The 13,663-nt window shown below is 46.9% G+C and overlaps 1 protein-coding gene across 2 annotated transcripts in view; it reads right to left on the bottom strand.

Moving 5' to 3' along the window:
• Positions 1 to 13,550, bottom strand: part of GAPVD1 (GTPase activating protein and VPS9 domains 1) — a 28,047-nt gene extending 14,497 nt beyond the window's left edge. Inside the window, exons 1-11 of one of the 2 annotated variants that reach the window (XM_063174887.1) lie at positions 13,535 to 13,550; positions 13,358 to 13,406; positions 7,739 to 7,935; positions 6,567 to 7,410; positions 5,321 to 5,407; positions 4,042 to 4,176; positions 3,738 to 3,927; positions 2,770 to 2,850; positions 1,813 to 1,973; positions 914 to 1,043; positions 38 to 163 (exon numbers count right to left, since the gene is read on the bottom strand). In XM_063174887.1, the coding sequence (XP_063030957.1) occupies positions 38 to 163; positions 914 to 1,043; positions 1,813 to 1,973; positions 2,770 to 2,850; positions 3,738 to 3,927; positions 4,042 to 4,176; positions 5,321 to 5,407; positions 6,567 to 7,410; positions 7,739 to 7,923 (1,939 nt within the window). In that variant the 5' untranslated portion in view covers positions 7,924 to 7,935; positions 13,358 to 13,406; positions 13,535 to 13,550. Of the gene's footprint in view, positions 1 to 37; positions 164 to 913; positions 1,044 to 1,812; positions 1,974 to 2,769; positions 2,851 to 3,737; positions 3,928 to 4,041; positions 4,177 to 5,320; positions 5,408 to 6,566; positions 7,411 to 7,738; positions 7,936 to 13,357; positions 13,502 to 13,534 lie in introns of those variants that run through there. The other variant, XM_063174888.1, reaches the window with a different exon arrangement.
• Between the last annotated feature and the right edge of the window lie 113 nt (positions 13,551 to 13,663).

The raw sequence follows: 13,663 nt of genomic DNA, 5'->3' as shown, positions 1-13,663 counted from the left end.
CCAGCAGCTGAGGCCCTGGGAGGAGGGTGGCACCTGCCTTGCTCGTGCTCCAGCAGCTGCAGAGCCTCCACGCCGTTGCTGCCCGAGGGGCCCGCGCCCAGCTCCGACACCGACTCCCCCTCCAGGTCCAGGGAGGACACCGAGTTGGAGCGATTGGAAGGGCCTGGAACACAGATTCACTTGAATAACAGCTCCTAAATACACAGCATTAACAATTCAGGACACAAAACTCACCAGAAAAATGAAATGAAGTAGCAGTTCCAACACAAAATATTGAATCTCACCACTACTGTACTTAGTAGGAACTTAAAAGCCAATAAAGTCTTTGTCTTTAATTTATTTACTTGCTTGTGAATTTGTTTTCTTATTTTGAGGAGACAGAGCAAAAATGAAGTTATGGAAGTTATACAAAATAATGCAAAAGTGATGTGTCCAAACCTCTTCCATCCCACAGAGATCTGCGCTTTGTTATGTCTGAGGTTCGCATAAAGGAGTTGTGCACAAACTATTCTGAGACATGTAACAGCTAATTAGAACATGATGAAAAATAAGTCTGAGACGTTCAAGTCTCAGATTTATTTAAGTTAGATTATCTTAATAACTAGTACTGCACATAAGTTAAAAAAAAAAAAAAAAAAAAAAAAAAAAAACCCTCTATTTTCTCTTTTTAAACACACTTAGTCTTTTTCTTCCCAACACTCAGATTCAGTTATGCCTTTGTAGGTCAAAATTTAGCTCCAGGCTTTATTCTCTGAACAACTAAGAAAGAAGACACGCTCTCAGAGTGAAATAGCACAGTCTTCAAAACAGCAAAGCCAAGAGGCTGCATTTAACACACCTTCCTTTTACAGTTAAGGGGGAAAAAAACCCAATAGAGCAACAAAACTTCTTCAAGACTTAAGCGGCCCTTCACCTTCAGATATTCCTTCCAGATTGTCACTGCAGAGGGAGAAGCGCAAGGTTTTGTCAGGTTTGCCATGGAGCTTGTTCTCGTCGATGGGGACATCTCCCTGCCCACCATCTGCAAGCTGCATGTTTAACACCTGCAGGGTGGCAGAGAGAAACAGGACTTCATTCAAATCACCTTTTTTTCAGGTAATTAAACAGCAAACAAAATATCGGAGACATGTTTTTGTGTTGTTAATGGAACAATCAAATCTCTAACATTCTGTTAGAAAAAAGACAGCAAACTCCCAAGTCAGAGCCTGTCAGGAACCACCCCATGGACATTAGGAATGTCCTGATAACAAGGGAGCCACAGCTCCCTCATCACCCCCAGAGCAGAGCAGTGTGGAAAGGATCTGTACCAGGCTGCCAGAGGAGATAATCCCAACCATCAGGCAGGGAGCAAAGCTGGAAGCAGCAGCTGTGCTACAGCTGGAGAAGGAAAAGGCTGAACACCAGCCCTGCCACAGGAACAGGCTGCAGGCACCGATGGCACTGTGAGCTCAGCTCTGCCCCCATGAGAACCTGGGCCTGTGCCTTTCAGGAGCTGCCAAAAGCATCAGGATCAGTGCTCCAGTTCTGCCATTCACTGTGTCCCTGGACCCAAAGGACAGGGCGTGCAGAGACACAGCAATTTCTTAATACTCAGACCAAGAGCCCAGGCTGCTCTTAAGCTCCTTTAGTGAGGGAACAAACCCACCTCTACCAAAGGCCAGTTTGGAAGCTACAACCCCCAAGCTCAGTAAGGATTTAAACTCCCATTCCAGCTTTATTACCAAACTTAGCTTTGCACCCTCCCTGCTGTACTATTAGAGCAGACAGAGGCTGCATGGTCCAAAACATCTGAGATGTCATCGTTTGTGATACCTCATTTTCTGACATCATTCCTGGAGTAATCTGTGGACCTGTCCCCAGAGAAATCACCAGCACTTCTTCTGGCTGCACTTCTGGAATAGTCTCCTGGGAGGATCCTTCATGATCTCCATGCTGGTCCATTAGCATGTTTGATCTACTTCTGCTTCGAGTGGCTAAGAAAATATTTCAAAACATCCACATCAGAAAGCTTTTTCTTTTGTTTAAGGAGGAAAAAAACCAATACAATGGAAACACATAACTGTAGTGTTTTAATTAGCAATACACACTAAGTAAATTTTCAAAATCAAAGTATTATTAAACTTTTGAGAGATGGAACTGATGTTTAAACTTCAGTACTGCCCTGTGGAAAAGGAAACTCAACATAAAAGTTGAGAAGCAGAAAAACAAGGTACACTGTGACCTGTTTGCCAACAGCAATTCAGCCTATTCCAACCACAGAAAGACCTTTCATACATTATATGTGAAAATTAAGTTTGCTACTTAAAAAATGTCTAGGTTTCTGTGGTTTAAAACTCTAATTAATTTGTTTAAAAGGCTTTTTCTCCTAAGAAATAGGAAATCCTATTCTAACAGGTGTCTCAAACCCAGACACACAACACAACATGAGGTGGTTTGCTCTGATTACTTTTCCACTCTTATGTCCCCTTTTCAACTGGCCTCAGATTCCCACATTTGGCTCCACAGAAATAAAAACACCCACATGAAATTAAGGTTCTAAGAATGGCAGCATGACACCAATTGCTACTTTACTTGAGCCAAGGAAAACAAGGCAAGTGTGCAGAAGTGGCAGCCAGATTCTGATTATCTGGCAGAGGGGTTTTTATAACCCACATGCACACAAAATGAGTTCATATACTGCAGAAATCTGCCAGGGTGGCCCAAAGGCATGCTGAGTGATGTGACACGAGTCAGAGTTGCACAGAAGAATGGAAAGAGGGCATTACCCACCAAAAGGGGTTACTAGAGTTATGTGAGCTGACAGATTGGTAGCAGAGGTATCCCAGGCAGTAATCGCTGCCAACTGCTGTCCTGGAGTTCGAAAGCATTAAAATGAAACAAAAGAAACAAAAACTTAGAGCAAAAGCTATTTTATACCATAAAATAAATGCTGTAAAGTGCCACTACTATAGAGGTGTAAGACCAGAACCATTCAAAAGCAGAGTTAAACCAACATGGGACAGCTTTATTTTTGGGGTGGTTTTTTGCCGCTTATTAGACTCTATATATTTTCATCCTTTTGCACACCAACACCAAATCTCTCAAACAAAAATATCCCACATGGTCATATTCAAATAAATATATACTGAAGAAGAGTACCACACTTCCTAGTTTAAAAGAAAGTATTATTAATATGGAAAAAATCTAGACCCAGAAATCCTATTCAAAAAACAAAACCCAACCAACCTAAAATTGCATTCCAGAAAACTGACAGTTGGAATGAGAGCAGGCAAGGAATGGAGAAAGGACAAACCTTCTCTTGTCAGCACATACTCTGAAAGTCCTGCTCCTGCTTGTTCACCCTCCTGTCCATTTGTTCTCTAACAAAAGTGTTAAACTTATTCTATCCCACTAATTAAATGCCTCTGCTTCCATCTTACTACTTTCCTAAGCAATTTTCCCCCTAGATCTGCTTCCCACCTTTCCCTTTATTGTCACTGCCAATCACCACCATTATGACTCCCAACCAGTCCAGAAACTTTCTCCAGTTCAGGCTGGAGTGATGAAGGTCATTCACCACACTTGCACTAGACACTAAGGAAGTTACCTGGGTTTAAGAAAAATTCTTCACTATCTACACAGAAAAAGTAGGAATTGCAGGTGCAGGTGAAGAGTAAGCCCAAGAAATGAGTGAGAAATTGGCACAGAAATGCCCGAGGTGTCAGGAGCCAGGCGGGAGCTCCGCTCGCTCTCCTTACCTATGGGCAGTCGGTTTTTTTTGTTGGCTGGAGTAGTTGCAGGAGAAAGCTGGGGGGTGTTATACGGAGTCATTTCAAGGCTGCTGCTTTTCCCTGGCTTGTTCTGGGGTAAATTTGCCAGCAAGTTTTCCAAAGCCATCCGATCTTCCTTGAGCTGATCGCTTGACATCACGTTCCGCATGAAGCCCACCTAAACACAGACACCGGTTTTGGTGAGAGCTGCGGTGCAAACCAGCCTGCTTTGGCCAAGGTGGGACAGGAGGGAGCAGGCTCCAGGGGTGTCTCCAGGAGCAGGGGGCATTACCAGGGCAGTGAGCTGGCTGTAGGTCATGTACACCACGGTGCGGCTCAGCCCCTCCAGCAGGTTCACGGCCGACATCGGCGGGGTCTCGACCGCGCGCCCGTCGATCACCACGTCCAGGAAAGCAGCAACACAGCTCTGAGACACAGCACACAGCAGGAATGAGACACCCTCCCTAGAGTTTGGGATGAAACTTATGGCAGGAGTTAAGCAGCCTACAGAATAATTCAAGTTTCGCTTCCTGTTTCTGAAACCTTGGGATAGAATAGCAGATATTTCAAGGTCACTGAAGAGCAAGCAAGGAAAGTGTGTAATTACTTTGAGCATCTCCTTCATTCCTTTCCTGCATTCCTAAGTATTACTTACTTAAATGTCCTCTTACAATTTAAAGGAAAAAAACAATGGCAATAAACAGGCCCTTCCTGAAGGATCTGCTGAGCACAGACTGAAAATGAAACAAAGAAGCAACAACGACATCACTTTCTAATCTCAGTGAAAATGTTACTTGTACAATAAATCTGTAGCTTTGTGTGGTGACTGTGTAACAACTAGAATTATCAAAACCTGGACAGATACAAGGTTACCAAGGATGCCAACAGGTTTTTAAACACTTGACAATCTATCACAGGTCATCAGCTTCACTGTTGCTCCGATGAAGGTACCTGCTCTATGGCTACGGATGGATTCACACTAACAGGAAAAGCTGAATAAAAAACGGAAAACTATGCAAAAAAAGAAAGTTACTTGCACTAAGAAATTACTTGGTGTTGAAACAGGCATTATATTGAGGCTGTTTTCAGATCAAAGTGCTTCATTAGGTTCAGTTGAAAAAACACAGACAGGAATTCAGTATTTCACAGAATCACAGAGTGGTTTGGGTTGGAAGAACCTTAAAGACCACCCAGTGCCAGCCCCCATCATGGGCAGGGACACTTTCCACTAGACCAGGTTATTCCAAGCCCTGTCCAATCTGGTCTTGAACATTTGCAATGCTCAGTTGAAAATACCATTTAATTTAATTTTTAAAAATATTTTCTTTTAAGAAATATCAGGTCAGAGTAGAAGCAAGAATCAGGTCAGAGTAGAAGCAAGAATCCTCAACCCTTAATTCTAGTGTTCAAGATTTTTTTCCCCAGCTTCATTCAGGATTTAATCTGCTTTTCATGATATATAACTTGGAAATTTAATACTTAGTAAGTCCTTTGCAAAGTCTGAAAAAGGAGCTGCAGAAGGATGATGACGTATTCACCAAATCTTGGATTTTTTCAGCCTGGATTCTTACTTTGTCAAATTTAGCGAGGCTGCTCTTCGTACGTGGATCTCCCTCCTCAGAGCCTGTCATTGCCAGCTGCTGCAGAAGTCTCCCAACCTGAAACCAAAAAGAAGTACACAGAATAAGCCTTTCATACCATGATGGACCTGATTATAAAACATACTCAAAAAACCTCCTCCATTCTAAATCCTTTTTCATTTAATACTCCAAGGAATATTTCTGATTGAGTGGACAGAGATTTGTGCTTGCTTTCAGGGAAGAAAAAAATGCAAGAAGCTTTAGGAAAAAAAAGCAGTCATTGCCTTTAACAAGAAAATGTGCACACACAGTAGGCTGTGACCATCCATACTTCCCCCTCCCAGGAACAAAGCATGTTTTGTTTTTGCAACACGTCAGAATTGAGGGTTGAATCTAGGTCATCTAAACCTAGAGATTTTCAAAGGCTGCATATATTTTACTAAGGAGAAATAGCAGGAGGGCTAACCCTTATTTCAGAGCACATATCCCTTATTCATCTCCAACTGCAAAGCAGCCCTCACTTTAAAGAGCTGCCACCTGCTCTGCTGCAGCACGTGAGCAGTGGCACAGGAGAGGATTGCTGCTGGATTTCAGAGGAACACTGAGCAAACTCCCTAGCGTGACTGCACTGTAAGGATCACTCCCTGCCCACTTTATAGACAACAGTAAAAAGCAGGTTTTGTTCTTCACGTGGAGAAACATCCTCAGTCAGACAAGTGTTGCTCAACACCTTCAGATGACTCCTCTGTGTAACATCATTAAATTGTCCAAGTGTTTGCATAATGACAAAAGCTGGTCATGAGGGCTGGGGAATGCTCCAAGTAGAGCACTGGACATTACAAGGGGTTTTCAGCAAAGTATTTCATTATTTTTTGCAATACCTGGTATAATATTTAACATTTGCAAGAACAGCATAACATTCTTTTTCACACATTCCAGAATTCATCTTCTAGTCATTTTTATGCCTTAGCTTCCATCCCTTAAAACAGCTTTTACAAAGGATATTTGCAACTCTTCTAAGGGATGCAGGAATACATGCTGTCAATTTTTTCAAGTCAGTATTTTAAGCAAACAGATAAACTTTGCAGCCTGCCTTTCCAGCAGCAATTAACACAAATATTTCGTTAGCATTCATTTTATAAGGAGGATAGACAGTACCTTCCGCGGTAGCATCAGTTCTAGAGAGAATAAAAAAGCCATTTATATATTTTTAAGACTGCCTGGCTGTGAATCATACCTGCATCAGATTAAATCTTGCCACCTCATTGATAGGAGCATCAGAAATGATGCCGTACTGCTCAGGGTTGACGATGGCAGGGCAGATAAAGCAGGCCAGAAGGAGATCTGTGCACATGGCTCTGACCTCGCCAACCTCCAGCCTGTCCACACACGACAGCGTTTTGTACATCTGCGACACAATCCACCTCAAGCTGTGGGGAAAACAGTACGTGTTTTGTTTGAGATAGCCAATGAATTTGTTGACCAGGGTCACCAGCTTGGCCTCATTAGAGTCAACCATCTCTTGGACTCTCTGCTTGAACTTTTCTGTGCCTTTCTCTCCAAATAACTTCTCCTGCTGTACCGGGGAGAATCTCTCAATTAACTTGTTTGCGTCGGTTTCCAGGTGGTCTTCATCCTCAACCAGAAGCTGCATGATTGGCTCATGTAAGGTAGCAGTAAGAAAAAGTTTTGCAGAAAAGAGTCCTTCAGAGAAGAGCTTGAACAGGATGCTGAAGGCACAGGTGCCTCGCCTCAGCAGCCGCCTGGGGTTGTCGCTTTCCTTCAGCTCAAACTCGATCAGGTACCGCAGCACCTGCAGCAGGTAACTCTCGTCCTCCTGCATGATGCAGTTGCCATAGATGGAGGTGAACACTGTGTGAATGACACTCTGGGTGTTGTCCTGGTTGAGCTTCTCTCCAGCAACCAGGCAGGATGCAATCAGCCTGGGGTTCTCTCTCAGTCTGTTCAGGAACTCTCCGTAAGCAGTCTCCTGGAATCCCAGCTGCTTGTACCCATCCACAAACTGCGTGTCCTCCAAGATTTTTGCATGCTGGCAACATTCAGCAGGAGAAGCTTCAGCACTTTAAAGAAAAACATTGAAACACTTTAAGTAACTCTTAAGTAAACAAACTTGCTAAGAGACACCATGTGATCTGTCTATAAACCAGGCTGCCACAGAGCAAAAAGTCTTTCCAGATGGTTACTACAAATTCTTTGCAAATTCTGGATAGCTTGCTCTCATGAACAGAAGCAAAACTAACACGGGTATTAAAAAACCAATTGCTTCAATGGCCAACAAGTGCCTTTTGGTGTGAGATTCCCCAGCTGAGGTTTGGCTTACAGCCCCACATTGTTAGCCGGCACAGCAGGGCCCGCAGGCTGTGAGGGCTGGCAGAGGGTGGGCAGTACCTGGTGATGATGAGCCTGTCCAGGTTGATGCGCTGCTGTTTGGAGATCCAGGCCGTGCGGTAGAGCCGCTCCGCCGTCTTCAGCACGTCGGCGTTGAGGCGCTGGATCAGCGCCTTCTCCGAGCTCACGTACAGCCGCTCCTGCTTCAGGTGGTGGGCCAGCGTGTGGATGTCCAGCTTCACCATGGTGCCCCAGCCCTGGCACACAGAGCAGCGAGGGTCAGCCCAGCAGGGTCAGCCCTGCAGTGGGCACAGGCTCACCGGGGCAGGGCACACTGCTGTGCCCTCCTCAATCCCACCCTGCTGAGGCATGCTCTCAATGGAGGTTCCCAGTGCCAGCTCCATTGTCTGGCACACAGAGCAGCGTGGGTCAGCCGAGCAGGGTCAGCCCTGCCAGCCCTGCCAGCCCTGCAGTGGGCACAGGCTCACCAGGGCAGGGCACGCTGCTGTGCCCTCCTCAATCCCACCCTGCTGAGGCATGCTCTCAATGGAGGTTCCCAAGTGCTGCTCCATTGTCTGGCACACAGCAGGCCCACTGGCACAGAAGCTGAAGGTATTTTCAGCTTGCCCTGGTGAGCAGGAACAGAGCACAGCCCTGCCACAGCCCTGACCACACCTCAGCTGCACCTGGCCTTACCTGGGGACATGTGGCAACAGCTCAGGTGACACAAGTTCAGGGAGATGGAGACCAGCCCCCATTCCCACTCACTGTCCTTCACCCCAAAGCCCATCCACACAACCCAGCACTACCCAAGTAGTGCTGGGTGCTGGGATCTCAGAATTGATGGTTAACTGCTTCGTGTCTTCCCCACTAGAACTAACAGCCACAGCAGCTAATTTGGGAAGGACAGGGATTGAGACAGATTTCACCTGTAACAGACCATAATATACCTGTCACGTGTATCAGTAATGGAGATGTCACAGGACTCCCTTCAAAGCAATACTACAGTCAAAACAAAAACTTACTTCCCACAACCTGCAGTGACTCTGGACAAGCCTTGCTTCACAAACCCATTCAGAGCATGCTTGAGAAACTACAACTAATGTGCTGGAATACCACGTGCTGGCCCAGTGCTCTCCCCTGCTAGTGTTTTAAAGATCTGTTTCACTGCTCAGCAGAGCAGGACGTGATCCTCACTGAAGAATACAGATTAGCTCCCTCATTAGGCACAGGTGTCCCATTTGTTGGGTTTCTGCAGCCTGACAACCAGGTGCACTGACAACCATCACTGCTCCTTCTGTAATTAAGTCCTTTCATCTATAGTTTTAACCTCACAACCAGAAGCCAGGCAGATATGAACAGAGAAGCTGTCACAATGCATTAAAAAAATTGCAATTTTATTACACCCCAAGGTTTAAAGGCCATTCCTAGCAAACACAGAAAACTGGGTATAAAGCTCTTTAAAAAAACCCCAAACTCAAAAAGACCCCAAACCAAATTCAGCAACCCTAACAAGAGGCTACAGCTGATGCATCCAAAAATGAGATTACAACAGGAACTTGAGAGATGTGCTAATTCAGATGTTTTTAACTGGGACAGTCTCAGAGAAATGATTAGAAGAAGAAACATCACTGTTGCTGCCAAAGTTCTTTGTGAAACAAATAATAACTTCTTGCAACAAATTTATTTTTAGTCTCAGAATTTAAGAGCTTGCAAAAAAAAAAAAAAAAACAAAAACAAAACGACAAACCAGCAGTAAACTTGCTACTGCCCGCAAACACAGTAGTAACCAGTCTTTAGGCTGTGAGACAGTGCTATCAGCCTGGAAAAAGAAGGTGAAGCCATAAAAGCACACACAAGCAAGACCTGCAGAGCTGCCTTCTGCCTTTTCAGAGCTTCCCTCTGTAGGGCTGTGCTCAAGAGCTGCTCATATTTGATCAAACTGAACAGTTTTCGTTGGCATTTTCCACTTTCAGGTGTCAACCCACAGTCCCCACTTTCCTGGACAGAAAGTCACTCCAAGTGGATCTCCTGCTTCTAAGCAAGTTTGGGAAGGAAGAGGAGACCCATATGGAGTACCCCTAGGAGCAGCCTGCAGCCCCTGCCTACAGTCCTTTGCTTTGCCAAATTTCAAAACAAGCCTCTATTTTTGTGTCACTGGTTACAAACCCATTTAAGAGCAGCCAAGCTGATTAAACAACTCCCGAGGTGCTTCCTACACTTACAAGCAATTTCTCCTGATTTCACTTAGGGTTTTTTTCTGGTTTTGTTTGTTAGAGAAGATGTTTCCAGCACAGGGATGGGCAAAGCTCCCTAAGAAGCCTCTGAGGAAGATGCTGTGCTCCTTCCTCCTCTGCCCACGGGTCAGAGCAAGCTCCACAAGCCCTGCCAGCAGAAGTCCACACAGCTCCACAGAGTGCAGAGATGGGACACACACATTAACCCACCTGCCCAGCAAAAAGAGCTCAGACTCCTGCACTGTACCATTTGTGATGTCAGCTGAAAAACACTGACAGCAGAAACCTCACCCTGCTGGAAGGTGAGGTGTTCCCACAGAGGAACAACTTGGGCACCTCCTCACGAAGAGCAGACACTGAGGCCCTGAGAGGCTGTGGGAAGTTGCCAACTGCTGTGCATTCTGATTTCTCCTTTAAAACTAATTGCCTCTCTGAACTCCAGGCCCAAAACAAGGCTCCAAAGAGCGCCCTTAGCTGCATCTGTGCTGCTAAATATACTGGTCCTGTGACTACCTGATAACACCCCATCAGTCGGCCACTACCCACGTGTGTGTCTTATCTGCCTCTGCTGCAGAACAGCAGAAATAACGAAAGCCAGAGCAGAATTGATTCAGAACTGAGCACAGCAGGTTACTGTGTGCCACTGCTTTGTCAAGAGCTGTGAAAATCCACAGGATTTTGTGTCAGTCCACAGGATAGCTGCATGACAGCAGCTTTCACCCCATGTACAAGAAAACTGGATCAGCAGCGTCCCCAGCCTGGGAACCTCCATAAAAATCAAAGTGGCTCAGCTGCAAGGGCTGTTGCTGAGATCCAGCTCTGTGCAGAGGAGCACCTCACCACTGCCTTCCACCAGCTTTTAAATGAATTGTTCTGAAGCCACAGATGCACAGCAAGCAAGGGCACAAACAGCTCTGTCTCCACCTGAGGTCCCTGGCAGACCTGGGAACAGCAGGGATGTAAAGCAGCAGTTTGACACACAATGCACTTCAGCAAGGCTCAGGGAAGAACACCCAAAAACCCAGTTGGGCAAGATGCACACACTATTCCTCTCTTCAGACACTGCTATTACCCACACAGCTTGTCCTGAAGAAACAAGTTATTGTACCACTAACACACCTACCTGACACACACTGCTCCTCCCCAAAACCTCTTCCCTTTGCAGCAGAACAAAGACAGCAGCTGCATCCTCTGACCAGGCTCCACAAGGTGCACTCCAGAGCACTTGGCCACAGCCACACTCAGTGACACACCATGGAACAGCTCCAGAGCAGAGCCTCTGCTGATTCCTCCTTTGCCAGATTACCTTATCAGCTGCTCATAAACAAAAAGGTGCCTGTAATTACCAAGCAATCTGGTTTATGATACCAGGCACAACACCTGAAATAGCAGGTATCTGTACACAGCTATATAAAGGAGTCACTATAGGATATTTAGATATCCAACAGCCTGCTGTGGCTGAAGGAACAACAGATATGTAAAATTGTGCTATGTGCAGATTACTTTTCAATCCTGGGATTTCATGTTGATATGGAAACATTTCCATTTTCTGTCAGCTATTTCAAGACTGCTCAGGAACCTGCAAGTAACTGTGACACAGTAAGAGCAGCTTAGCACAACAACTCAGACAATTTCCCTTCATGATGTTCCACATATCAACAACAAAGGCTGCATGACCTGACAGCATCCCAGATGCCTTGCCCTACTGGCAGCACACATTTGTTCAGAACCCAAGGCAGCCTGTCCTTTGATGAACACAGGACACAGATTGTTTCCCACTCATAAAGTCCTGGAGAACACGACACTGAATCTTCAGGTGCTGAACCCCACCTCACAATGTCATGGGTTTGTCCTGTGGCGTACAGGAACACACATCTCTCTTGCATGTTTCTGTGATTCAGTGACAGAAAAGAGATTAGGTAAAGTGGTGAACTCTGCTGGTACACCAGATCCTCCTTCCTCCTCCTGTGTTTCCTGCTCAGGGTTACTTGCTCCTCCTGAGTCTCGCTATGCAAACTCAACTTCCAGAGCAAGTTTGGGCACATCTAACATAGGCAGGGCAGGGCAAGGCAAAATCCCTCCATCCTGCTGAAAAATAACTCCTAAGCAAGCCTGAATGGCTTCCAAGCTAATTCAGCCCTGATGAAGTACCCCCTTCCTCATTAATATCTATAGTAGCTTCTCACAAGCCTTATTTCTCAACACAATATAACTGCCCGTCTCCCCTAGCAGAGCCCTTTTCCAGCAGGATGGTTCACCATGACCCAGAGCTCACTGCTGAACCCTCACATTACAGCACCCACCAGCTCAAACACGTGTGTGACACACAAAATGCAGGTCCACTGTCTAAGTGTCATTAATAAGAAACTCATCCCTTCCCTTGTTTCTGCCCAGAGGCTGCTCTCAACTAGCCCAGGACATACTGTCCATATCCATGTGTGAGGAGAACCTCATTTCTCGTGCCACATAACAGAAATCATCAGTAAAGGACAGGATCAGCTGGCTAATAAATTATGGCACTGCCAATGCCATCTATTATGGCATTGCCATGTTGAATAAAATCAGCAAAAGCACATAACCATGCTAAAATCTATTCCAGTTGCTTGTGATGCCAGAAAGTGGAGTTCCCTTCAGGTGAGGATCACAATAATAAACTTTCAGCCAGAGCAAGTGCAGAACTTGAAGCTGCACAAACTGACAAAACCAACCTGTTCTCCTGAGAGCAGCTCCCTTCCCATCTGCAAGGAAGGGCAGATGCTACTGAGGAGAGTATATTCTCCATTATCTGACAAATATCACATCAAAATCCATGTGTTGAGCACCTTAAACAATTCTGAACCCTCCTCAGCTGCAGCAGATGAAAGTGTTTCCTAAAGCCACCATCCTGCTGCTTTTACAGAATATTTCCGATTTCATGGACTGCCCCTGCCATTTCCCCTCCATCCTCTCCAAATTGCAGCTTCTGCTCGTGAGTGAGCTGCATCGTCCGCCAAAACAGCACTTTACCTATCAGTAAGTGAAGTGTCACATGCCCGCTCCGAGAGCTCCATCCCAACAGCTCTCGGAGCGCGGTATCATGACTTTGCAAGAAAAACCCCGATACAGCCTGCACGGAGCTCTCCAGCCCCAGGGGTCTGCGAGGGACCAAAAAGGGAAGTCACGGCACTGGTCAAGTTTCAAGTTTTCAACCTGCCCGACACAAAGCCACGCAGGAGCGGCGGCGCGAGCGGCTCCCGGCGCCGCGAGGGCCCCGCTCCGAGGGCTCCGGTTCCGCGAGTGCCCCCGCAGCGGAGCGCGGTGCCCGCACCGGGCAGGGCAGGGCTGGCCCGGCGAGAAGGGCACGGAGGAACCCCCGGCAAACCGCACCGACAACTTCTGCCGCCGGCCCCGCGCCGCTCCGCCGCCTCCCGGCGCCCTATCGCGATAGACCCACCCGACATACCCTCCGCGGCTCCGTCTCTGCTCGGCTGCCCGCCTTCCCTCTCGCTGCCCTGGAAAAGCCAAAGCGTTTTGTCAGGCCCCGGGCCTTCCTCCTCCTCCCACCGCTCCCTCCTCCTCTCCCTCCTCCTCCTCGGGGGAGGAAGCCGAGCGCTGTCGCGGGATTCGAGCGTGTCCCTACCCGGCCAGCGCCCCGGCGGCTCCCGCTGCGGCCCGGGCGGGCGCGGCACTGCGCAGGCGGCGACGGCGCTCCTGGGACTTGTAGTCCCGGGGCCGGCACCGGCGGCGCGGCCGGGGCGAGGCGGAGCGG

Source organism: Melospiza melodia, chromosome 22 (assembly GCF_035770615.1).
Source record: "Melospiza melodia melodia isolate bMelMel2 chromosome 22, bMelMel2.pri, whole genome shotgun sequence".
Classification (NCBI taxonomy): Eukaryota; Metazoa; Chordata; class Aves; order Passeriformes; family Passerellidae; genus Melospiza; species Melospiza melodia.
The sequence above is the reverse complement of the archived record's forward strand: the minus strand, read 5'-3'. Positions and strand labels throughout refer to the sequence as shown.